A 27,298-nucleotide genomic window follows, 5' to 3' on the forward strand; every position below is an offset into this window, starting at 1 on the left:
GAAGCATCTGGCTTCGGCTCAGGTCATAATCTCACAGTTCAGGAGTTCGAGCCCTGCACATCGATTTCCCCCCACCCCCCCCCAGTGCCCCTCCCCTGTGCTCACTTGCTCTCTGTCTCTCTCAAAATAAATAAATAAACTGAAAAAAAAGAAAAGAAAGAAATTCTGAACTCCAAGTGCCAACACATGTTGTGAGACAAAATGAAAAGAAATAATTGCTTAAGGGCTTCCTTAGGTTTTGGGGGAGGGGGGGTTTTGTTTGTTTGTTTTCTTTTAGCGCTTATCATGTAGATGTGGATGATAGGCCCAGAGATTTCTGAATCTGGAAATTTCTGAGGTAGGAGGATAAAAGGTCACTATTATTCATCCTTTAGGTCACTGACCGAAGATAACATCCCAACCCTGTGCAATTATGATCAGGAAATAAATGCACCACAGGCATGATCAAGGCCCAGGACACAATTCCTGAAATCACTCTCAGTCAGCGCCCAGCCATTTCAAGGACTGTCTGCCAGCCTCTTGGACCCTGTTCAGATGACTTTGAACTGGATGTGCGTTAAAATTAAAGATGCTTAATTTGCAGGACGGATCGTGTCCAATAAATGAAAAGCTGCCCATTAACCTCTTGTGTTCAGAGGCCGTCACGTCACCGGGGGCCTTGAAAGAGCCCTTCTCTTACCTTGCAACCTTTCACAACTAAAGGAAACAAAACAAAACAAACATTTGCCCGACCAGTACCAATAGGTTTGTTCAAACAGCCATTTTCTAGGGTCATGGAGTTGAGAGAGATTCTGGAGTTGAGTCTGGCCCCTCCTTTTATCAATGAAGAAACTGAGGCCCAGATCTTGTCTGATCACAAGGCTTCTTAGTGTCTCCTGGGCTTCAAACTGCTCTCTGTCCCCATGAATTTTCTGGAAGTCTGTTACTCCAGCCCCCTGGGGAAGCTGGTAAGTCGAATTACTAGTTTAAGGCTTTTTAAAATTTCAACCCTAATGCTCTGATCTTGGGTGAGGGTTGGCTTTTGCATTCAGTTTCACATACTTGTCTTTATGGGAAATGAACCACACCCAGTGATTCCATGGTATTTTCCATTCCTGCCCCTCCCCGACCCCCACCAAGTAGAGGTTGTGAAGGAATCTGAGGAAGATTAGCCTATTTTGCCTGTAGGCAGGATGGACTCAAGATGATCATAATCAGATGACCACATTTTTCAGTCTTAAAATAGCCACTGACAAAAACGCGCTATTTCCCTCTGGAAACTCTGCCGCTATATGTGCTGAGCTCTGTTCATTGAAAGGATGTCACTGACCCCCCTTCAGCTGGCCACAGAGCATGAACTTGGAGTCTCTTACCAGGGTTTGCTTGGACCCATTCTGCATGAAGGAATGCACTTCCCCGGTGAATGTTCAAGATGGAGAGCACCACAAGCCCTAGTTTGGGGCACCGCTGCGGCTCTGACTTTTGCCCTGTATTTGAGGTGCCAGGCTAAATGATACCCGGTCCAGTCGTTTCCCATTTAGCTGAGGGAGTCACCATCATGCGGGGATTCAGGGGATCGTTCAGAGCAGCCCTCAAACAGGAAGACATTTTCTGCCCCTTTCTAACAAGATCTCCCAAGGCAAAGCCTGTAAGTCCCACCTTAGGAATGCCTTCCTCCATCTACCCCGGTGTTGCTAAGTCCTTCGTGAAGGAATAAAAAGGAACGCTTTTCATCCAAAATCGAACGAGAACAAGAGAGCCCTTCCAGAGGTCTTGCAACTTACTTTGATGTGGGGGTGCTTTGCACACGCCGTCCCCCACACACGGGAACAACGCTCCTCCTTTCTGTGTTCGTAGAATTCGGGGTCTCGTAAGATGGCCACTCTCCGTCCATCGTAGGTCAGGACAAACTCACTGCGTCCCTCCAGCCGCGTCTTGTCATCCGCAGAGACAGGCAGCACGATGGGGATGCTCATGCTGATCACTCCATCTGTAGAAAGAGCCACAGGACGCGTGAATACGGGATCCAAGGTGTACCATCCTTGAAGGGCGATTCGAATGCGCACAACGTGCATTCAAACACTGCCTGAAGTGCACGGGCACGAAGACCTAAATCCCCCATGGCTGTGTTGGCCGCAGCAATTTCTCCAGGGGGTCTGACAAGAAGTCCTTGAGAGGCTTCTCAAAGCAAGAGACAGGCGCATCCGTGAAAAGTGGGCTGCGTTTCAAATCACGGAGGTGGCTTCAGTAAGTGACCTAATTTGGGGACTGAGGAGGGGACATCTCTCTTCTGAGTTCCCTTTTGAAAGCGTGGTGCTGACCTCAACATACCAAAGAGTTTTAAGGTCTTTAGAAATCCAATTACACAAAATAAAGGTTGGCCAAGCAAACCCAAACGCAAACCTCTAGTCTCTCTTGGAAATGAGTCCTGTAACAACATTGGCCAATCTCTTGTTCTCTGTTTAGGCTCTCATTGTGCTACCAACACACTGTATTGAAAAGAGAGAGAGAAAAAAGAGTCAGACCGTTAACACTAGCGGGTCAGAAGGACCAAGCCATCCACCTGCTCGTTTACTATGGTCCAGGCTCAGCGTCACCTTTAAATGCTATCGAAAAGATTGACCTGAGGACCAACATCCTCACCAGCCCAACTGCTACAGAGAACTACCAGTCGAAAAACAGAGAGAAGGGAAAACCATGCAGAGCTGGTTTCCTAAAACTCATGCATTTCCCATGGACAGCGAGCACCTCTCCCCCTGAGGCTAAGTATCCTACTTTACAAAGAAGTTAAGTCAGCTGGCATTCTGGTCTCTCCGTATACAACACAACAAACTGGAAGGTGTGGGAGGTGGTGTTCAGAGAATTTACATCTTCAGCTGTAACCATACCTCGCGACAGCTTGGCCTCAAAGGAAGAGGCAGGAAAACGACTTAAAAACTGATGTAGAAACTCTATGTGTCCATTCGGCTAGCCTGCAGTTCCCAGGTAGTCAGTCGAACATTATTCTAGATGTTTCTCTGAAGGTATTTTTAAGATGGGATGAACATGTAAGTCAGGGGACTTTGGGGAGAGCAGATTACCCTCCGTAAGGTGGTGGGCCTCAGAGAATCACTTGAGGGACCCAACAGAAACAGACGGACTTTCTAGGAAGAATAGGGAATTCTGCCCACAGACTGTGGGGCTGAATTACGTCTCCCCCGGGGTCTCTCGCCTGCCAGTCTACCCTGCAGATCTCAGACTTGCCAGGCTCTGCAACTACGAGAGCCAGTTCCTTAAAATCAATCTCTCCCTCTCTGTCTGTGACCCCCACCCCCCCCCCACCCGTCTCCTGTTTCTCTGGAGAACCCTGACTAATAAAGAAACCAAAAGGAGAGTCACAGGGGTTCCTTCTGTGTGGGGCCAGTAACCCCTCAGGGCACCATTACGTTACCACTCAGCTCAATAGTGGCAGTGAAGTCACTTTTTTTTTAATTATTTAAAAAAAATTTTTTTTAACGTTTATTCATTTTCTGAGAGACAGAGAGACAGAGTGTGAGCGGGGTTGGGGCAGAGAGAGAGAGGGAGACACAGAATCCGAAGCGGGCTCCAGGCTCCCAGCTGTCAGCACAGAGCCAGATGCTGGGCTTGAACCTACAAATCGTGAGATCATGACCTGAGCCGAAGTTGGACGCTTAACCAACCGAGCCACCCAGGAGCCCCCAATGAAGTCACTTTTAAAGTTGCCTTGCGTTTAACACATATTTTAAAGTGAATATGAAATCATTTGGGGTTTTTTAGCAGTACATTTTTAAATACTTCTAGACAAAATGGTTAAAAGATGTAGTCGTTTTTTAGTTTGGGGCTTCAAAGATTATAATCCGGCTTCCTGGAAACATCTCATTTCTTAATGAGGCCAGATAATATAAAAGAAACAACCCAGAGGAACCTGGGTGGCTCAGCCGGTTAAGCATCTGACTTCGGCTCAGGTCATGATCTCACGGTTCGTGGGTTCGAGCCCCACGTCGGGCTCTGTGCTGACAGCTTGGAGCCTGGAACCTGCCTTAGATTCTGTGTCTCCCCCTCTCTCTGTCCCTACCCTGCTTGTGCTCTGTCTCTGTCTCTCTCTCCCTCTCTCAAAGATTAATAAACATTTAAAAAAAAAAAAAAAAAGAAACAACCAGCTGTCTCCCCACTTCTATGGTGACGCCAAACATCCACCAACTACGTCTGCTGTACTTACAGGCAAGAAAATGGGGCACGCCATTGAGTGTACGACAGTGAAGAATTTTAGGAAGCTTTAGGAGGGCTTCCCAAGTTCAAGACTCAGAAGGGAACAAGAGCATGTGAATAAGGAAAGCATTCAACTCCATAGGAAACAAATGCAGTTATTTATGGACCTGAGGAAATACCCCCTCGATTCATGAAGTCTTTTAAACCTAACCTTCAAAACCCTGTGACCTGCCATGGGAGCCCTGGTAAACCACAAGCTGGACGCTTGCACAGGAAGTCAGGCGTTTTGTCGTTCAAATAACTCCTTAGTTTCAAAGTTCAGGCGTTCTCCCACTGACTGCCTGTGCCACTCATCTTCCCTGTGCTGTTTCCCCACTTGAGAGATGGGCTGACAAATACTACGTACATCGCTGGGTTGCCGAGAGTGGCCCTGTCGTCTAGCACTTCGCCAGTGGAGGGTGATGATGGAAGATGATTAATCCTACCGCTCAGTCGAGCTGAGAAAAGGGGAGAGAGGCTAACAGGAACCCCTTCAAGGCTGTCGATGATCTAACTAGATAGCATGCGTTCTGTGGATTACTGACCACACTGCTTATAGCGACTTGACCAAAATGAAGGAAAACCAAATGCAAAGCAAAAAAGCGAGCGGGAAGCCCGAGAGAGCCTAGGTCTGCCCACCACACCCTTGCAGTGCTGGCTTCGGGCAGTTATTCTAGGTTGAAATCCAAGGGCTCCAGCACTTTCCTGTGGCAATCACCTCCTTCGGTCCACTAGGTTCCTGCCCAAGGTAGTCTCTCAGCCACGTTCACGTTGGCCTTGACCTGGGGAAACGGCCCTTCCTGGCAGGTGGTCAAGATAAGAGAGCTAATCTTCGGGGAGTTAGGGAAAGAGGTCTGCTGAGAATTGAGGCCGCCCAAACTCATCCGCCTGCAGCAACAATCAGTATAAGCAGATTTACTGTGCTTTCTCTACGAGCGTTACCAACTGTTCTACTGCAGGAATTTATCCCACAAGGGCACTCTGTGCTGAAGCACCCTCCACGGTTTCACACGTTGACTCGGGCTGTCAGCCTTTTCCATCGTGTGCCGCTCGTCTGCCGAGACTGATCTTACAGTGATCTGATTTTAGTGTACGTGCTGCCGAAGCGAGCACTGATCTTACGGGGATCCATCTCGCTTTCGAAACGACTGCTGGGTTCGGAGTCCATGGCTAGTCCAACACATAACTCCGTGTTTCGTGAAACAAGGGCTGTTTCTACGCAAAAACGAAATCGCTTTTTATTGCTTAGCTGGGCTTTTTAAATAACAATGAGGAAAACAACGGTGATGAAAACAATGCCCAAGATAAATGGGATCTTCAGAATTTTACCTTTTCATTCTGGTAGAGTGCAGAACTTTACAGTCGTAACAAAGCTGTGTATTCATTCCCAGTTCTACAACTATCAATCATCATAGCTTGAAATTAAATTCATGCATAATCACACATCACAAACAAATGAAGTACAATTATCCACAATCCAACCAGGTGTGTCCATTTAAATTGCATCTAAAATTGATTTATCTTTCATCGATTAAAAATGTTTTACAAATGCAGTAGAGAAAGCATCTTGGATTTGCAAAACTGAGGAACAGCACTCAGAAGTAATTAGCATAAGGGATTATAAATTCTTTAAATCCCAGGGACAAAATGTGCAACAATAATTTAGAAACAAGTTTACTTTTGTCAGCCAAATACAACATTGTAGACAACAGCTGCATCTGATCCAGAAATTTCCTGTTATTTGGACTCCAATCAACAGAAGAATGCAGCATTATTCTCTTATAACTGGCTGGATCATGAACTGTTAGCAATTCCAACTGGTTCATTTGGATTTTTTTTTTAAATTATGTTCTTAACCATTTATAATTAATATAAATATCTAATTATAATAATTGAACTACTTGGAAAGTTAAAGTACATACCAGGAAGGACCATGCCTAGAGAAATACAAACACAATTAAGAAACATGTTTTCAGCTCTCCACCAAGATAATCTTAAAGCAACAATGTCAAAGAACAAATTCCTAATACACAACGTCACACATACAACAGATAAATGCACTGAGCCTTTTGCTTCTGCTCTAAAGAGTATTATGACCGCAAAAAGCTGGTGACAGCAGAATTTGTACTGAAATGTCGTTCAGTGCAATCCACAAGCAATACTTAGATGATTATCTGTTTTAAAATAATTACAGCATATGTCAGAGGCACCTCCTACTTCAGCAAAAAGTTGTCTCTTACAAATATGTGATGTTGTATAACTACTACCAAATGGCTCCAAACCAGGTATTGGTAGGCGTAGTAGCAAACTGTTCTAGAATGTCCTGGAATCCCAGATATTTAAAGCACACACAAGTATGCCTAGTAGAACAAGTACAAAAACTAGAACCAAGATAACTTGGATTTCAATCCGGGCTTCGAGTTATTTAATCTTTCCAATACTTATTTCCTCATAGGAGCAAAATATCTTCACAGTGGTGTTATCCAGATTAAATGTGATATCCTGTGTTAAACACCGGGGTCGGAACACATTAGGTGCTAAATAAATGCTGGGGGGATATATGGAAAGCCCTCAAGCCCTGTCTTGGCAAGTCAGGGCTACATAAGACGTCATCAAACGGTCAAGACTCACAAGGCCACCATGTTGTGACCCTCCTCAAATGCCACCAGTCAAGAACTTGACAAGCTTGAGGTGCCATTTTAAAAAATTCAGATGAGACATTTATGCCCTGAGGATCTGTAACAACCTCAAAACTCTGTATCTAGTGAAAAATAAAGTGGTATAATCAATGGACATGAAAGTAGATCCTTGAGTAATATAAGGAGTAACTCATGTTATGCAATCATCACAAACACTTAAAAAAAAATTTTTTTTTTTTTTTTGCTTTTGGACTGAGTAGGCTGAGGTTTCTGTTTGTTTTGTTTTGCTTTGTAATTTAAGGAGAAATGTGAACCTTCGAGAAAATTAAAATGAACAAAATAGGGGCACCTGGATGGCTGAGTCAGTTGAACATTCGACTTCGGCTCAGGTCATGATCTCATGGCTCATGAGTTCAAGCCCCATGTCGGGCTCTGTGCTATCAGCACAGAGCCTGGAGCCTAATTCAGATTCTGTGTTTCCCTCTCTCTGCCCCTCCCCTGCTCACACTCTGTCTCTCTCTCAAAAATAAAACAAACATTAAAAAAATTTTTTAAAAATACTTCTGGGAGACATGGTCCGAATAAAAAGAAAATACTGCCTGCAGATTATAAGTGATCAAGAAATATACAGTTGTTTGATGGCCAAAGTTGGAGACTACGTGTCTGTGGCCACAGAAATTTCAAATGGTCAGTGGTGGTCACTCAGACTTTCGTGGACTGATTAAAACGATGTCCCTATGAATGATATCGTGTTCGACCTTCTGATATACATATCCATCACTGTTTGGAATGTAACTGTGTCTACACAGTCCAAAAGCCGTCAGAGGCCAACCCCTCCCATGAGACCGTCACGGATGTGGCACAGAACAGGGTTGCAAGCCATTTCCTCCCGACCCCCTCCGGGCTGCCGTCCAACGGGGAGGGAGGCCAAGCCCACCCATTCTGTTGCATAGACTGCCTCAGATTTCACTGAAATTAACACATTATTTGGCTTAAAGAAGAACAGGCTTGGCAACCACTGATATGGGACGGGGTGGGGGGGAAGAACCCACTGTTCTAGGGTTCGGAAACTGGGCTGTATATCTGTCCTCGCAAGCTCACATCTGTCTTCACTACCACTCGACCTCCAGCAGCTAGAACAAACCTCAACTTGGCACAGGAGGACACTCCGTAAATATTTACTGGCTAACCGACGAACACCTTATCTGTGCTGCTTCCAAACTGATGTAACTATGGCCACAGAGTCTCTTCAAGATTTCAGGGTCTTTTCATTGTATGCAGTGGGGGTCTGTTCATATATGGAACATTTGCTCGTGGACCGGTCGTTCCTTAAACTTTCAGCATCCCAACATGGTAGGTACGGTTATTAGCATCCACATATGAGGGAGCTGGGGCCAAAGAGGTAACTAATTTGCCCCAGGTTCCCAGCAAATCACTAGCCTATGAACGCAGTGTGGATCCAAAGCTCGCACTCTTCCCACTGTGATGTCCCGCCTCTATTTCCCTGGTGTCTGTTTTTATTAATCAGTTTACATAGGAGTCGAGGAGGCTTCTCGGGTGGGGGGCACTTTTGAATCGTAACTACAATTGGGGTTGCAGACCCGTGTCCAGTGGGACTGTGGTTGACTCCGGGGTAGACGGTAGAGCCAGCAGAAAATCCCCACGGGGACGGGGGGGCGGGGGGTGGAAGGAGTCTTGCCAAGAGTCCCAGAAACAGGCCCTACAGGTGGGAAGGGGTAAGGGTCAAGAAGCAGCATGGCATGTGATCCGGACTCCTGCTGACTGGCAACCAGAGGACCATAAAGGCATGTGTACTCATCCCAAGAGGTTTCACCCAACTCTCTAACACCCTGGGACTCAAGCAGTGCACTGGAGAGTCCTTGACTGAGGGCAGCCCGGAGGAAGGGAACATTTTCCTTCCCACTCGAGAGAGTCTGTGCCCTGTGGGCACAGAGGCTTTAGTGGCTGGAGTGAGCTGGTGGGACCCGTACCTCTGTGGGTGCGACAACCACACGGATCCACGTGGCTGTGGCCTGACTCGTGACCATACGAAACACACCCTGGAGAACTCCCGCAGATGCTTGCTTGTGGGTTTGGGGGGAGGACTGGGGTTTCTGCGGCAGCAGGTAGGAATCGGGAGCTCGTGGGACCCCAGTATCGATGGCAAAGTGGCCTCACTCATGTCTCCGTACTGGTAGGCTTTGGGGGTGGGGGGGGGGGGGGACACGTGACGGCATGAGCAGGGAGGGCCGCGGTAAGGGCTTCATCTACCTCATGGTGGTGAGGACCGAATAAGGAGAAAATCGAGGTGTTTGACCAATTGAAGAACACCATAAACTGACATTGAAATGGTGTGTGAAGGAGGGAGCGAGCTGTGCCTAAGTTCTCCAGATGGATTATTACAGCATTCGCTGTTCATCTTGTTGGACCACAGACTCCTTTAAGAATCTACCAAAAGCTAGGAACTCTCAACCCAGGGAAATGCCCCTTCCGCCCCCCCCTTAAACCACAAATGATTGGGGCCTATCCTAGGATGGTTTCTGTGCCCCCCACGATGAAGTCCTAGACCCCGGGGTGAAGGACCCCGAATTTCCACCAACGCTGACTTCTGCACCTGCGCCCACCGCCCTTGTATTTTTCTTTCCGGAACAAGTACCTGTCAAAAGGTGACAGCGCCGTGTCTGGAATTAAGCCCTCACTTACACTGCGGTTTGCCAGTCTCCGAGCCACAACGGGGGTCGGGGTGCTTGCGGTCAACCTCTTCTCGTCCGCGTTTGGCTGCTGGGCCCCGTGACGTTTACTTGACACGGCCTGTGTTCGGCATGTGTCGCAATTAAGACATCGAGGTAAACGTCAGACGTCCTGGCCTTCTAACTTCTATCGGAAAGGACGCCAGGAGAACAGCCTGGTATGAAATCGCTCTGGGCCAGAAGTCGGGAGATTCTGGTCTCTGGTCTCTGGTCCTGGACGAGGGGCATGAACTCGAGCAAAGCACTTTGCCCGAGATACGCTTCCTCATCTGCCAAGGGGGCGAGCATCGTTGCCCGTCTTCCAGGACTTTCATGAAGATCAAGTTAAATAAGGCCCGAGAGTATGCCCTGGAGACGGGGAAAGCCTACAGACGCACGTTACTATTGTTGTTGTAAAGGCAGGCTACAAGGAGAGCAATCGTTATTTGGGAATGTTACCGTATCTGAGGAATGAAGGTCTCGGGCGATGGCACTTTCTCAGGCCCAACAGGGGAATAAGAGGGGAGGGTCTACTTTGACCAGAGCCTTCTCGGAGTTCTGATTCTGCCTTTCTGCCCCATTCCCTAGGCAGAGTCACACGCTCAGAACGTCAGCATCGTTTGTCAAGAAAGAACATCTGATTTGATGTTTCTTCCGAAAAGGTCTGGGAGCCCTGCTTAGTGTTACAAATCCCGGGGGACTTTCCCAGCCCCTCCCACTTAGCAGCCATTCCTGGGGGGGGGGTGGGGGGGGGGGCGGAGAGTCTTGAAACAGACAAGTTCCATTTGACAAGTACAGGCAGTTCTGGGAAGGAAATGATCACGGAAGGGGCCGGAAGTTTTCTGAATAACACGTGCTTCCGACCTGGACCAGTCAGTTCTCTAAAGTCATTCAGCCTGTGCCCAGAAGGCTGACTTAATGCTCCCTGTGAGGGTTAGGAGGAAGCCACTGCGTTGATCTCGTGGAAGGGCATGAACAGTGACACTTTCATCCACCGAGGAATGCAGCTGCTGCGATAACATGTGACCCGGCAGTCCGGGGGCTGAGGGGCACCCTGCACATCAGGACCCTGGGCTAGCTTCTCCCTGGCTGCCCCAGGGGGGTCCCAGCGGCCGGCAACGGTGCTCCCGACTCGATTCTAAACACCAGCACAAGCGCGGTGAAACACTTCACCTTCTCTCGGCTTTGCGTGCAAGTAAAACCTTCCTTTTTCAGGCCCTTAGATTCAAATAATCACTAATCCCTCAAGGATCATGAAAAAAGTCCTAAAAATGGAATTTACGCATGATAGAATTAGACCCACCATACATGATCTAAATGTTTCTCCACGGTTAAGATGTGCGACCCGAGAATTAACACTAAGAATGAACGTTCCTTGATCCTGTGAAGATTTCCGAGAAAGATTTTTTTCCTATAACAACGAAGAGTGAGAAACAAACAGGGAGAGCCCGTACCATCCAGCAGGGTGTCAAAGTGAACAGCCTGTAGGTATTCCTTCTCTCGCATGAACCCTTTGAGGGGAGTGGCCCAGCCTTCGCTCAAAACTTGGACCCACTGCAGATCCAGCTGCAAAACACAAGAAACAGGTGAACATTTCCAGAAGCTCGTTTCTCAGCCATCTGGCCCCGGGGCAAGCCCTTTCTTACTCAGCTGTCAGGAGAAAAAGGCAAAAGTTTTTCTGTTTTCAGTCTTCCCACTTTTATGCTGACCCATGATCCAGGGGTCAGATTAAGTTTGAGTCTAAAACTTTCCTACTGGAGTGTAGGGAAAAGATTTCAAATGGAGGCGACCTCTTTGACCGCCTCAGGCTGCAGATTTCCCGAGGGTGTGCAGCTGTGTGAACATTCACCGTTCAATCTCTTTTCCTTTTTTCCTACAGAAAATTCTGGTATGGCCACACGCTTTCACCACATGTACTAGTTAGTCGACTGAAATTGCCAAATCATTGACTCTAAAAGTCCCAAATTCTTAGCGTGATACTGAGAGCCCTGCAAGCCCTGGCCCCTTGGGCTCATGGAGAAACCTTACTCATCCTTTAAAACCCTAATCATGCGTCATTGCTCGGATGCCCTTTCCTGCCGACCCTAGGGCCAAAAAATTAATTATTAGGTTATTTGAAGCTCTGCTGTACCCTGCGGCCCATGTTGTTACTGAAACTATCATTCCACACCGCAATTATAATTACGTACAGCAATACATAATAACATTTTTCTGGAGCGCTGGAGGCCTCAGAATTTATTTTGTGGGGCCAGGGGGTTCTGCTTATAAATTTTTCACGACTTCATAGAGAACAAGTGAGCGGAAACAGGTTCCCAACTTACTGTGCCTCTTTCAAAACCGTCCGGGGTTTTCAAGGATAACAAAAAGGTACCAGTGAAGATGTGATCGCCTGCTATGGACCGACTGGTACTGACCCATAGGAAGGCAGATGCGTGTAGTACAGTTTGCCGAGGTTGTATTTCCCTGTGCCGGGCAGTAAATTCAATGTGACTGAAGCAGTCTACACCCTCCACTGAGGCTGGACTCTGCCTCGTTAGGAAAAAGTAGGATTTGCAGAGTAGAAAAAGATTCCTGTGACTTTAGATCACGGGGTGACTGGTTTTCTCCAAATTCCTTCTCGACTGCCCCAAAGAACACTGGCATTCTGAAAAAACTATTTTCTCAGCAGTTGCCAACCAATCAATACTGCCCGATGCCTGTACTTTTGCATAACTGAAGATACAACAACACTCATGTCACGCTGCCCTGTGCATACCAGAAGCTACGTTCCCTGTCTGTGGCATCGACCAGGGCCCTGGGGCAGTTCTTCATGGGAAATTTTTTTTTTTAATCTCTTGAAGAAGAGGTTTTAAAAAAAAAAATGAAGTGTTTTTCTTTATGGACATTGTACCTCCCTCACCCATACCTTCCTTATTATTAAAAAAAATTTTAATGTTTATTTTTGAGAAGAGACAGAGAAGAGAGAGAAACAGAGCATGAGTGGGGGAGGGGGAGAAAGCGAGGGAGACACAGAATCCGAAGCGGGCTCCAGGCTCCCAGCTGTCAGCACCGAGCCCGATGTGGGGCTTGAACCCACAAACCATGAGATCACGACCTGAGTCAAAGTACAAACCATGAGATCATGACCTCATGATCAAAGTTGGATGCTTAACCAACTGAGCCACCTGGGTGCCCCTATTTTTTTTAAATATTTATTTTCTGAGAGAGAGATAGACAGAGACAGAGCATCAACCAGGGAAGGGCAGAGCGAGAGAGGGAGACACAGAATCCGAAGCGGGCTCCAGGCTCCCAGCTGTCAGCACAGAGACCGACGCGGGGCTCGAACTCACGAACCATGAGATCATGACCTGGGCCGAAGTCGGATGCTTAACCGACTGAGCCACCCAGGCGCCCCCATTCCGTCCTCATTATTAAGAGTGATTGTAAATGGACTATAACGACGGCCATTACGCCTGGTTCTGCTGCGGTCAGTCTGCACTGTCTGTCTTACCTTGGTAATTGCTAACGAAGGGAGAGCTTCAGCCTCAGCTCGGACTTGGTCGAGTTTGTTCTCTGGCACAAAGAGTTCGTGGATGCCTTTCATTATAGTGTGGGGTACGATGTTCTGCAATGAAGCGGAATTGGTAACAATTTGAAATGAAAACGGTAAGAAGGATGCCTTGGTAAATAAATGATCTTCTGTGATTTGGTTCAACTTCAGAAAAAAAGAGAAAGAAGGAAAGACGGCCGGGCCACCCACCTGCTCCTGCAGGAGCTCCACCACCTGCTGGACACAGTCACTCACTGGAGACAAGTTGGTTTTGAGCACAAGCTCGGGAGTTTCGGGTTTCTCGTAATCGGAATCAATACCTGTGAACCCTGCCGGGCACGAGGGTGAAGATCACATCAGCACCAACAGAACAGTCTTTTTAAACAACAAGGCATAACATGGGTCAGAATCATGCGTTAAGCTGAGGATTTAGATTCTAACAGAGAAGGTCATCGGCCACCCTTGACCTTTAGCCAAGGATAAGATATGTATGCATGCACACACACACACACACACACACACACACACACACACACACAGCTGTATTTTCCACATAGAAAGCCCCAAATTATCAACAAAATTTGGGGAGGTCCAAGCCCTCTGGAGCTGATTAGAATCTAAAAGGAAGACAAGCAGAAGAGAAAAGTCTAAAGCCATCCCCTCTAGACACACACTCATGTGCACAAACCCATTTCAGTTCCGTGAACTTTACTACTCACGACCGAGGTGATAGTTCTTGGAAAATACAAGCCCACCTTTTAATTAGCCCGGGGACATCGTGAATATATTGTGCTTTGGGGGCGCCTGGGTGGCTGAGTCGGTTAAGTGTCCGACTTCGGCTCAGGCCATGATCTCACGGGTCATGGGTTCAAGCCCCGCGTCGGGCTCTGTGCCAACAGCTCGGGGCCTGGAGCCCGCTTCGGATTCTGTGTCCCCCTCGCTTTCTGCCCCTCCCCCGCTCACGCTCTCTCTCTCTCTCTCTCTCTCTCTCTCTCTCTCTCTCAAAAATAACATTAAAAAAACAATTTTTTAACATACTGTGGTTTGACAAAAAGTTGGGTGTGCTAATGCAATTTTGGAAAATGGGTTTTGAAACCTCAGACGGGTTTGTGGGGACAGACTGCCAAGGCTCAGCGGCAGAAGTAACTTACGCACGGGCCACAGCGCTGGCTCCCCTACCTTTGATCTCGCCAGCTCGGGCCCGCTTGTAGAGACCTTTGACATCTCTACTTTCGCAGATGTTTAGAGGCGCGTCAACAAATATTTCAAAGAACGGCAGTCCTGCCGATTCGTGGATCTTGCGGGCGTTCTCACGGTCCTGGAGAAAACACATTGGAGAGGGTAAGCAGAGCTTTGGCCATGGAAAGCTCCCTCACAAAACGGTGTGGGCTCTGGCACTTGATAGTTGTTGGGGTTTTTTTGAGGTTTTTTTTTTTAAGTTTGTTTATTTATTTTGAGAGAGACAGAGGTAGCACGAGGGGAGGAGGGGCAGAGAGAGAGAGGGAGACAGAGGATCCCAAGCAGGCTCCGAGCTGTCAGTGCAGAGCCCGATGCGGGGCCCCGACCCACAGACCGCAAGATCGTGACCTGAACCGAAGTCGGGCGCTTAACGGACTGAGCCACCCAGGCCCCCACTGAACTGCCCGTTTTCTTCAGCAAACCATAAGCATTCGGACTTTTTGGAGAAATGAGATTAGAGAGGCTTTGACTTTTTTTGTTTAACTTTTTCTTCCTTTCAACTGCAGCCAGATGTCCCTCACGGTGCTGAGTGCGGAAGGGTTTATGTCAGCCGGTGGCCCGGCATCTGGAAATGAAGGAACTCTCTTTACATAACTAATATGAAACAGGAAATGGGGGAGCAAGAGAAGAAAGAGTGGGGGAAATTGAAAAGACAACATTCGCTGGTGCCCTCCCCTCCACCTGACTCCTCTCTCCGGAGGTTCAGAAGCACTGGCATGGCATCGGGGGCGGGGGGGGGGGGGGGGGGGGGGAGCTGGGGGGATGGGACGGGGCGGGGGGCGGGGGGGGAAGGGCCACATCATCTTACCTTCGTGAACGGAGAAATGAAGCTGGTAATACAGACCAGACCAGCGTCAGCGAACAGCTTGGCCACCTCGGCGATTCGGCGGATGTTTTCCTCTCTGTCCCCGGGAGAGAATCCGAGGTTTTTGTTCAGGCCGTGACGGACATTGTCCCCATCGAGGGAGTAGCACGGGATGCCGTGGGATACAAGGTACTCTTCCAGAGCAAAACTTATTGTCGTTTTTCCAGCACCGGAGAGACCTGTTCATTTCAACCAGTTGATCTCAAATCAATACCACAAAAATCGAGGAAAAAAGCACAGTTTGCTACGAGTCAAGTATTTGCACTTCCTTGTTGAAATAGCCGGCTGTTCCGTGTTAGAATTACAGCATTTCATAGCAAGTGGGGTTCCTAAGTTGGGGGGCCCGGGGGGGTTACACGTGGTTCTTGGTGTGTCCTATTCTGCCTGAAGGGTATTTGCAAGATCAGAACACTGTGCGTGCAAATCCAGATCCTGGCTTCTCTTGAGAAAAAAAAAAAAAAAGAATCAGAATATCTCGCGGCCCCTCCCGACAGGAATCACCTGGGGTGGAGGGGACAGCCAGTCACGGAGAGCGGGAGGCCCACCTCTCCCGCGGAGGCTGATAACCATTTTGGACGACAGACCCCTCTGGCTTCAAGATGTTTTCCAGAACGACTCTCGAAACAGGAAGACAGTCCTGAGCCAGGAGACCGATGCACGGTCAGGTGCCTGGAGTCTTCACGCGAGAACTGAGTTGCCACGTGCCTCTTCCCCCGGTTTCGAGGCACAATGACAGAGACGCCACACTTTATAGTTTCTCTATGAGGGAAGTCGTGAGGAGAAAGACAAAGCTGACTGCCCAAAATTACTTAAGAGCTCACAACCTCAACTGCCCTGGAAATGTAGCAGTCCGAAACTCCAGTTGTCCTAAAGATCTCTAAATCCGAAAATGCAGCATAGCACCAAGCCACGGTCGGGCAGCCAGCCGGGTGTGGGAGAGGAAAAGTTACGGGGGGAGAAAAGAAGGACAAGGGCTTAACACAAAGAAGATGGCAGGGGGAAGGAGAGAAAGGACAAAAAAAAGTAAGAGAAAAGCAGGGGTCAAAGACAGAGAGGAATAAAGACTTGGAAAGAGGGGCGCCTGGCTGGCTCAGGCAGAGGGACATGTGACTCTTGATCTCAGGGTCGTGAGTTCAAGCCCCACGTTGGGTATAGAGATTACTAAAAAAAATAAGCTTAAAAAAAAAAAAGACTGGGAAAGAAAGGTGATATACAAAAGTAAACAATCAGTTTCTGAGGTTTAGTTATGTTTTCCAATCAGGCCCTTGGCCTTCACGGAGAATCAGGAGTAGAAATGGCTCCATGAGGAAGGCACCAGCATCTTCGTAAATCACTGTTGAAGGCACTATTATATTAGTGTGTGACTCAGTTTCATTCGAATAGGGACACAGGTGATAAATTCCTCTTAGAAGTGTGTCTGGTGTGGGGTAGGAGAAGCAGGACTCCCGAATCTCTGGCATGTTCTCTCACGTCGGAAAAGGAGAGAAATAATAGAAATTCCCTTCGATTTTGCTTCAGGTCTCAAAGCTAAGAGCTAAATCACAGTGACTGTATTAAACCGGGTTGTTGGCGTATTTATTTTAATGCACTGAGGTAACGTGAATCACACTTCCCAAGAGCTTTACTACAGGCCAGGCACCGGGCCCAGTGCCTACGTGCTTTATTTCTTTTATTCCTACCCCCGTCCCCGGGAGGCCGGTCCTGTGCTGATTCTCATTTCACAAATAAGAAACCAAGGTTTGGCCGGGTTGGCTGCCTTGTCCCAAGTCACACAGTTAATGTAAGTGCAGCTGGGGCTCCAAACCAAGTCTCTGGATTCGAAATACTTGCTTTCTCTTGGTCTGCCCGGTCAGTAGCCTATCTTGGCAGCCTAAGAACATGGAATAAATCGGGGAAAGATGTCTTTTTTTAAGAGTAAGAAAAAGACAGGGGAAGTGCATGCTTTAGGGTTTTGGGTTTTTCTTCCCTCTTCTACCTGTTCTCTTTTTGGTTTTAAGGCCATTCCACGTTCGATAATGCGGACCCTGCGTGTATGTCCCGGGACAAAAACTGAACACGTGAAGGCAAACACGTAAGAAGAGGGAAGCGTCTGGAACACACAGCCGTGTTTTGTCTACTGCTGCCCAGCGTGTCCCTGAGATGCAGTTGGGGGGCGATTCCAGGAATCGTGACAGGTGAACAGCGCCGTTCGGATTATAGCGAGCTCCTGCTCCGCTGTCTATCCCCACCCTGCCAGCTGGCAAAACGTGCTGTGCCACGGAGGGATGAAACCAGGAAGCCAAAGGCAAGTGCCTCCGGCACCAGGGAAAAAACTTGGGAAAGAATGAGGCTGATAGAGACAGGAACAGGAAAGACTCAACGGCAAGGGAAGGGGTAAGGCGGGTCCTGCCCGCCATATTCTTGAGAGTTCCCTTCGGGTTGGAATGAATCCGCATCTGTGAGCAGAGAGGAACTCATTTGTTGATCTCAGAACCTGGGCAAACATCTTTGCGTCTATTTGAAACACCGGGTGCGTGGTACTTCCTTTTGAGTCCGGGCTACGCTGGCCTTCTCCCAGGGATCCACATCCTGCGCCTTGTACTCAGAGTATAAGGTGACAGCCCAGGACTAATTCCTGTTCTGTCACTAACCCGCAGCTTTGACATTCTGAGACTATAAAAACACAGAAAAAGGGGGCTGCCTGGGTGGCTCAGTCGGTTAAGCGGCCGACTTCGGCTCAGGTCACGATCTCGCGGTCCGTGAGTTCGAGCCCCGCGTCGGGCTCTGGGCTGACAGCTCAGAGCCTGGAGCCTGCTTCGGATTCTGTGTCTCTGCCTCTCCCCAATTCATGCTCTGTGTCTCTCTGTCTCTCAATAATAAATAAAAGTTAAAAAAATGTTTTTCAAAAAACACAGGAAAAGGGAGATTCGTTTGGTCACCTCCGCGGGACTGAGTTATTTCTATTTGCAAGGGGCAATCGTCAGCCTAATGAAGGTTCACTGGTTTTCCTTCTTATGCAGAACCTTACTTTTTTTTTTGAAGCGAAACATTCCCCACAATGTTAAAACATCAGAAAACGATAAAGAACATCTCTAAACATCCAAAACTTCATAGACAGCCAAATGCTTGTTGTCAAATAAGGAATCTGCCAGTAAATGTGTTTGGGCACAAGGATGCTTTAGAGCTAGCTGAAAGCAATGCCATCATCATCAACCTGTCCCTTTCTTTCCTGCCAGAGAGGACGTGAACCAAGAAGAAGCTCAGTGCCTTAATGGAGGCCTTCTTCCCCCTGATGGCAGAGGGAGGGCTAAGGCCCAGGCTTTTCACACTGTTGCCGGCCGCATTCCCGTGTTACAACAGACACGTGATATGTGTAATATATCACACGAAGTTCCTTAAAATTGTGTGTCACGCACCAGTGTTCAATTAACAAAATGCATACGTATCTATCAACGCAACATACCCGTCAGCCACACGGTGCATCCTCGGAATCCGCCCCGTGTCCCAACCACCTGGCCTCTCTTGTTCCGGCTCACGTGGTGGGCCTGATAGACGACGTTGGTGGACTTCTGCTGGCTCTCCTACAAAGTAAGACCAAGCCCAGTAGCGTGTGAGTAAAATAATACACTACGTATACAAAAACTAAAAAATTAAATAACCGATGACGTTAACAGTCATCCCTAACCGAAACTTAGACACTTATTAATTCTACTAATTTAGAGAAAGATGCTGCCTTTAGAATACACCCCATGACCCGTTGAAAGCGTCATTGAATAAAACAATTACTGACACACTGTAAAAGTTCTGGTTCCGTGACATTTAAAAGTGTGCACCTTGGGGCGCCTGGGTGGCTCGGTCGGTTAAGCGTCCACCTTCGGCTCAGGTCATGATCTCGCGGTCCGTGAGTTCGAGCCCCGCGTCGGGCTCTGTGCTGACGGCTCGGAGCCTGGAGCCTATTTCAGATTCTGTATCTCCCTCTCTCTGACCCTCCCCCATTCATGCTCTGTCTCTCTCTGTCTCAAAAATAAATAAACGTTAAAAAAAATTTTTTTAAATAAATAAATAATAAAAATAAAAGTGTGCACCTTTAGGGGAGCCTGGGTGGCTCAGTCAGTTAAGCGCCCAACTTTGATTTCGGCTCAGATCGTGATCTCACAGTTCGTGAGTTCCAGCCCCTCACTGGGCTCAGTGCTGACATGGTGGAGCCTGCTTGGGATTCTCTCTCTCTCTCTCTCTCTCTCTCTCTCTCTCTCTCTTTCCCTCTCTCTGCCCCCTCCCCCCTCTCAAATGCTCTCTTTATCTCTCTCTAATTTTTTTCACGTGCACCTTTAGATAATGGTTAGGGGAAAGCCTTTGTCTCTGTAAGTGCCTATTCTCACCAAATGCTATGGATGTCAGTGGAAAACAACCCAGATAACCCAGCCCCCGGGGAAGTGCTAGGAAGGGGCTCACTGAGCCCCTCTCTCTACGGAGCCAGGAAGAAGCCCGATCACGATCACAGAGTAAAGCGCTGAGACAGCAACACCCAGCTAGCTCCCTGCAGACTCAGACTATAGTCCCAGCGCCCGAGGCTGCTTTTCACAAGCACTACCCTCTGCTTCTACTTTCCCAAGGGTCAGCGTGTGAACTTTCTAATCTTTCAAAAAGCCCCGCAGAAGCAGAAATGTGCCAGTTATGAGTCTTGGAGGCAAATTCAAATCTCGAGTGTCTTTATTTGGGCCGTAATAAAATCAGCCAGTACGGGCACGGATTATCTGATCCTGATCCTACACTCTGATGAATAAAAATGGTAACATGAGCCAGTAAGTATAGTCTGGGGTGGGCATTTCCTAAACAACAAGTGATCCTAGGGCAGTGGGTAGGGGGGAACCCATATGGTGGTTACTGATATTCTTCGAGCAAGTCCCAGAGAAAACTCGGGGCCACATGTGGGCAATTTTATACTCTGGAGCAAATTAAATTACTTCTTTATGGCACCTCATTTGGGAAAAAAAAAAAAAAAAAAAACAAAGAGGAATACAGCTAGGACTGTTTGGGACCTTGTATGAGATCATGGGTGTGAACATACTCTATACATGGTCAAGTTCTCCGCGACAATGGACACTGCTGATGATTACCGGGGTCTACCCCCATCAGGAGAGGCTGGAGCCAGCTGGGTTAGGACCAGGGAAATGGCTTGGAGACCAAGGGGAAAGAGCCAGCCCCCTGCTGGCCCTTGGGGGCTCAGAAACGCAGCATACATCAGTGGGCGGGGCCCCGCCAGGGAGGCATGGAACCCAGCAAAGGGGCAGTCCGGTAGGAGACAGGCATTTTCAGTGTCAGAGGGAACCAACAGCTAGGTCCCGAAGGCACAGTGGAATCTGGTTTAAGTCACATAAACCCTGTGGGGCTAGAGGCTCTGATCATCTTTCAAGCAAACCCAGTCAGAACCCAAGAAGCACGAGACGGTTCATAAATGAGGTCAAATGAGATTCATTCGTGAGATATTCTAGCATCTGTTCCCCTCGGGCGAGCGAATCCCCTGAAGGTATCCTGAGACCTTCGTGCCAAGAGTACTTTATAGCTCAAGGAGAACATTAAAATTTCCTTTTCTCTCTGTTTCCTGGTTAATCACTGCCATTCAGTCAAGGAAACCGTGTCTGGATATCAGATCCAAAAGTCAGTTCATCTGTTCATTCATTGATTCTTTCAGCAAATATTTATTTAAATGAGCTCCTATTCTGTGCCAGGGGCCATCCTAGGCACCGGGAATAGGATACTAAACAAAGCAGGATGGCATCATTTTGGGGAGAAATATAGACGGAAGAGATGAAGTGGGGCCCCACACCCCAGAGAGCTGGATGGAGGGTCTCATACATACATGGGTATCCTCTTTGAAGATCTGAACACTCAGTTCACAAAGACACACAAACGGCCAGAGAGTACTGAAGTGCTCGATGTCACGGGTCACGAGAGAATCCCAACTGAGACCCAAATGAGACGCCATTGCTAACATCGAATGGCACCAAGGACATCGCTCTCATGTTAATAGTGGAGGGTGTCAGGTGGGACGGCCATCCCGGAAACACGTCTGGCAGGTGCCTTGTAAAACTAAACATTAACCTCCAGTACCACTCAGCAATTGCGTTCGTACGCAATGACTCCAGAGAAAACGTTTCACAGGCACGGACTCGAGAGAAAACGTATCCACAAAAAGACACGTACAACTTCATTTGGACAAAAACCGCAAAGAGCCGAGTATCCATCAACGGGAAAACAGGACACACACACACACACACACACACACACACACACACACACACACCCCAAGTCAGAACGGCAGCTTTCCCCAGGGGAGAGCAGTGTCGGAAGTCTTGGCAAGGGTTTGAAGTACACAGGTGCATCGGCTGGCCCTCCCGGAATATTTACTTAAGATGGACATTTCATTACGTGTAAATTTTACCACACACACACAAAGAGCCATAAAAAAAAAAAAAAAGGAAGCAAAGAAGAAAATATGTAACAAGACTCAGATGTCAAGACTCAGATGACGGAATTCTATTGTTCCACACTGTTGCCTTTATTAAAAAAGGGCTCTGATCCTAATCACAACACCCTTGACTTAAGGGATGGCCACCCACCTGTACGCACGAACACCCACCAGAGCTGAATTTGTCCACAAAGATGTTCTTTTGCTCTCTTTGGGCTGTTTTGTTGTTTTTTTTTTTTTTTTCTCGCCACAGGTGGAGATCCAGAATAAACTCTACACTTTCTTCATCTGTGGAAACTTTGTTACCATCTTGTAAATTGTGTTCCCACCAAGTGCTTGGTTTTCAAAAACAGTTCAGAATCCACTGGGGGACAAAAGCTCCCACTGTAGTGTTTAATAGTTCACCTCTGACTTTTCGGGGTTTTTTATTAGCTGAATCTTAATCATTGATGTTTGTACAAGTGTTCTATCATTCCAGCAATGTCTCAACAAACAAAATCTTTTCAGATGGCCAGGTACTGGGCTTTTTGCTTCAGGAAAGCATTTTTGCTTCTTATTTATATCTTCCCTTGATTTTCTCCAAAAGGCAAACAGAATAGAAACAGATGTTTCGAATGATATTTGAACTGCAAAGGGGCGGGGCAGCCAAAAACTTTGCTTTGCTGAAACCTTTACTCTCTTCTAGCGAGCATATGCTGCTGTTCTAAACTTTGGAAAGAAAGGGGCTGTCAGAAAAAGAATGCTCTCTATGGAAGACAAAACACACGGTAAAGAAAAAAAAAAAATGTTTGCTTCCCTGCGTGTATCAACAGAGAGCCTCAGCACCTCATTGAGCACTGCTTCTTAGCAGAAACCATAACGTCGGTGGCATATTTCTGTTCTGGGTCCCTAAGAAAAATGTGGCAAAAAGCCCTCCCTTTTTCCAGTCACTGGCCCAGAAAGGCTCCCTGAAGCATTAACAGGGGTAGGGTGAGTATGGGGTTTGGAGTCCAGCAAACCTGGGTTTGAAACCTGCTTCGTAGCCTTCCTTGCTCTGGGACTCTGGGTATGTTAATAACATCACGGAACCTCCACCGGCTGCTCTGTAAAATGGGGCCGAGAAGTTTCCTCACAGGGTTGCTGAAAGGATTACATAAAATGATTCTCTATATAAAGTATCAAAGAAAATACAGGACACACAGGAAGACAGTGAATCTTACGTGGCCCGGGGGGCATTTAATCTAGTCTGGAGAAATCATGGTTGTTTGTCTAAATCAGCCAGACTCAGAAGCGACCTAGGGACTGGGGTCCACGCTAAGGCTGGTCTGGGGAGGTGAGGCAGGACAGGACTTCGAATGGGGCAAAGAGTTAAACACATACACCCTATGTTGTTGTTGTTGCTGTTGTGATTATTATTATCTTTGACCCAAGGTCCAGCCAGTAAACACTCCACACCTCGGTGCACGACACTATGTTGTTGTTGTTGTTGCTGTTGTGATTATTATTACCTTTGACCCAAGGTCCAGCCAGTAAACACTCCACACCTCGGTGCGTGACCCTATGTTGTTGTTGTTGCTGTTGTGATTATTATTACCTTTGACCCAAGGTCCAGCCAGTAAACACTCCACACCTCGGTGCGTGACCCTATGTTGTTGTTGTTGCTGTTGTGATTGTTATTATCTTTGACCCAAGGTCCAGCCAGTAAACACACACCTCAGTCCACTCATCAGTGACCAGGGTGTTGGCTCCCCACTCAGTCCTCAGTTACCCGCACAGGATGGCCTTTGCCCCAGGGCAGCCTCACCCCTGCTAGTGCAAGGACCTTGTCCCACAGCCCAGGGTCGCAGCCCCAGGTCAGTCGCTCTGACTCTGGCGCCGGGTGGTGCAGAGAGGGGAGGACCCAGCCTCAGCCTTGACTTTGCGTGACTAGGAGAAAGGGGAAAGGGCCGGGCAGGGCATCCGAATCCAAGCCGGGTGTCGTGAAAGGTTCAGAGCCAGAGGAACCAGGACGCAGGAGCCGGTGGGTCAGACAGGGGTTTCCCCGCGCTCCCAGGCCGTTTGGACTTTTGCGAAACGTCTTCACTAGAAGATGGTCAAGTGGATTTGAATTTCTCCTGCACCCTCCCGCCTCCCACATGGCGCGAACACAGCCACCTCCCGTCCTAAGGACAACTCTGCGCCGGTCCTGCCTGCCGCTGGGCATCCCTGTGGTGGAAAGTGTTTCAGGCGCGCCTGCCCTTCCCCACCAAGGCCAGGTCCCCCTTCTGCCTACACAGAACCCCACGTTCCCTGTTCCTGCCGGGTGACTTCTGTGTCACAGCTTCATCACTGGAGACTACACAAGATAACGCACATTCGGGCTTTTGACAGCACACAAAAGTGTAAATAATCGAAAACTCTTTCCCTGGGCGCCTGCGTGGCTCGGCCGGTTGAGCATCCGACTCTTGATTTCAGCTCAGGTCATGATCCCAGGGTCGTGGGACTCAGCTGGTCAGCACGGAGGCTGCTTAGGATTCTCTCCCTCTTCCTCTGCCCCTCCCCTGCTCGCTCTCGCTCTCTCTCTCTCTCTCTCAAAATAAAATAAGTAACAAAATAAATAAATAAACATCTCGCTTTGTGGGCATTCTCAATATGAAGACCTTCAAATGTTTTATAATTATCAATGTGTATTTATATTTCTTCCCTTTCAGGTTATTTCCTTGGGACGTCTAACTCAGAATGAAATGGTTGAGTATTAAAGGCCATGAACTATTTCCTAGGTCTCACTATGGACTGCCAATTCATTCCAGAAAGACAAAACCACCAGACTGCCATATACTTGTTTCTACATAACCCAACTCATGTGCTGTGTTTGCAATTTTATTTTTTTCCTCCTAGATTAGTTACTAGTAAGAATATGCATTTCTACGTAAGTTACAAATGACATTTGCATAGTCATCTCTCTCCCTCGTAATTTACTATACTCTGGACAATGACCTGACTCACTGTTAAAATACGTATCTTGTTCTTTTTTCTGTACTTTGTAGAGTAAAGTCTTTTAAAATGTTTTTTTTTTTTACATTTATTTATTTTTGAGAGACAGGGAGAAACAGAGCATGAGCAGGGGAGGGAGGGGCAGAGAAAGAGGGAGACACAGAATCTGATGACTCAGGCTCCAGGTTCTGAGTTGTCAGCACAGATCCCGACACGGGGCTCGAACTCACGAACTGCAAGATCATGACCTGAGCCGAAGTCGGACACTTAACTGACTGAGCCACCCAGGCGCCCTTGGATGTTCTGCACGCAGACCTAATGCTTTACACGCTTAGAGACTTAAGTCTTCTGTTTTAGACTTCACTGTCAACCCTAAGTGTGGGAAGCTATGGCTTATGTATCTTATATTCCTGACAAGGACCAGCTAGGAGGAAATGATACGGATTTTAAGGCTGGCCAGTTCAGACTCGGGTCAAATTCTGGCTCCCCTCGCACCTTGAACAAGCTAAGCCTGACTTCTCTAACTCTTGCAAAATTGTGGGGTTACAATTCTTGCTAACTGCTGCAAGGATGAAAAGGAGGTAGCAAATGTGCAGTACCTAGGCTTCACTAAGTGCTCAGTAAATATTTGTTGGATGAATAATAGAAGTTTGACAAATATTCCATTGGCTGATGGACTGAAGCGGATATCCTTAAGCAATCTCTCGTCCATTCTTTGAAATCTGCATCAAATCTGCCCCAAGTGTGAAACAGTTTGCACTTGGGGTTTCTAGTGAGTCTCCCATATCTCCGGAGACTCATTGCAGCTGATGGGACCCAATGCATTCCAGTTAGTGCTGAAATCCACACCATCGCCTGAATCCGGTAAAATATTAAACTGGACATCTATTGAAGGCATTTCTTGAATAAGTTAAACGGGCCACATACTTCCTAAGCACTACCTCTCACGGATTCTGCCACTGTTTTTCCACCACAACTGCAAAACAAATAACGCAAAGATTGCCAAACTAAAATGTGTATCATCGTCAACTAAAAGAGTTCCTCAGCCTGAAATAGCCTGAAATCACCATTCTGAAGAGTTCGTATCAAGATGCCCGCACGTGCGAACCTCGCTCACTCTGTGCTCAAACACAGGTAAATTAAAACTTCCCCTGCCACACTGACTGTCCTATGTGCAGGGTGAGGCCGATACCTAAGGATAAGAAAGGTCACTAAACTCATCATGCTCTGAGATAAACACAATCATCCTGCCCAGCTCAAGTCTTTCTTTGAAATGTATAGTACTGTGGTAATTTTTTGATGATTCGATGACGAGAACTCGGGGACCGAAACTGAGATCGGAAGGCACAGTGTCTCCATCAACCATCACGAGTGCACCCAGCGAGGCACCTACTTCAGTGAGGAGGAGCAAAGCCAAGAGCGGTTGTGAAAGAGCCAGATGAACTCCTTTCTTGTAGCTCACTGGCATTATTATTATTATTATTATTATTATTATTATTATTAGGATTCTAGGACTCTAACCCATTGCCATAGGACTTTGATGCCCACCGGGAGATTCAGACAGATTCAAGAAACTGCTGCATGGGGGCGCCTGGGTGGCTCAGTCGGTCGAGCGTCCGACTTTGGCTCAGCTCATGATCTCACGGTCCGTAAGTTCGAGCCCCGCATGGGGCTCTGTGCTGACAGCTCGGAGCCTGGAGACTGCTTCGGATTCTGTGGCTCCCTCTCTCTCTGTCCCGCCCCCACTTGTGCTCTCTCTCTCTCTTTCAGAAATAAACATCAAACATTTTTTAAATAAATAAATAAATAAACAAACAGCTGCACGTAAAGTGTTTGTAACAGCGGCTTCCAGTGCCAAAACTGTCCTCATCCCCCCTAGCCAGCCTTCTGCCTTCCCCCGTGCACCCTGAGTGGCTCTCTGCAAGGTAGGGCATTGTCTACTGTCGTTCCGCTGTGGGCTCCAAATCTCCATCTTCAGACGCCCAAATGCCCAGGACATGCAGTCCCCCAGGGCCTCTGAAACGCAGCAGGATCAAGGCAGGATCCATCTCCTGTCATCAACCCCCCCCCCCCCCCCCGCCACCCCGCTCCTTTGCCACATGCAATGACCTTACTTCTCCCCGTTAGCTAAGCTCGGCCACCCTACTGTCCCTTCCCTCTTAGAACAAAAAAACCACAATTTATCCGTAAGTGCTGTCCATCTTAGCGAAGAAATACCCTCCAAGCCACCCCGCTGTTGTCAGTTAGCTAACTGCTCATGAGAACGTCCCGGACGGCCTTCAGACGCAACTCCCTGCCTCTCCCCCCACATCGGGTCAGTCCCCTCCTTTACCAAGAGTAAAATTCTCTCGCTTAAAATCGTTTGGCTTTGGGGTGTCCAGGTGGCTCTGTTAGTTAAGCGTCTGATCTTGATTTCGGCTCGGGTCATGCTCCCGCGCTTGGAGAGTTCAAGCCCCTCATCAGGCTGTGTGCTGACAGTGTGGAGCCTGCTCGGGATGTTCTCTCTCCCTCTCTCTCCGCCCCTCCCCTGCTCACACTTTCTCTCTCTCTCTCAGAAATAAACATTAAAATAAAGTCTCTTGGCTTCTTTGAAGTCCACAGACCTCACACGGGGGTCAGGACCACCTTTTTCAGCATTACCTGCCGCCTTTCTTGGCCTTTACACCAAGG

The 27,298-nt window shown here is 47.9% G+C and overlaps 1 protein-coding gene across 2 annotated transcripts in view; it reads right to left on the reverse strand.

Moving 5' to 3' along the window:
• PAPSS2 (3'-phosphoadenosine 5'-phosphosulfate synthase 2) overlaps positions 1-27,298 on the reverse strand; it is a 73,813-nt gene that overhangs the window by 13,549 nt on the left and 32,966 nt on the right. For both annotated transcript variants that reach the window (XM_078434128.2, XM_078434129.2), the window contains exons 2-8: positions 18,671-18,788; positions 15,172-15,407; positions 14,304-14,442; positions 13,335-13,453; positions 13,086-13,199; positions 11,050-11,161; positions 1,764-1,969 (exon numbers count right to left, since the gene is read on the reverse strand). In XM_078434128.2, coding sequence (XP_078290254.1) covers positions 1,764-1,969; positions 11,050-11,161; positions 13,086-13,199; positions 13,335-13,453; positions 14,304-14,442; positions 15,172-15,407; positions 18,671-18,788 — 1,044 coding nt within the window. The remainder of the gene's footprint in view (positions 1-1,763; positions 1,970-11,049; positions 11,162-13,085; positions 13,200-13,334; positions 13,454-14,303; positions 14,443-15,171; positions 15,408-18,670; positions 18,789-27,298) is intronic.

This window comes from Panthera onca, chromosome D2 (genome assembly GCF_046562875.1).
Source record: "Panthera onca isolate mPanOnc1 chromosome D2, mPanOnc1 haplotype 2, whole genome shotgun sequence".
NCBI classification, from domain to species: Eukaryota; Metazoa; Chordata; class Mammalia; order Carnivora; family Felidae; genus Panthera; species Panthera onca.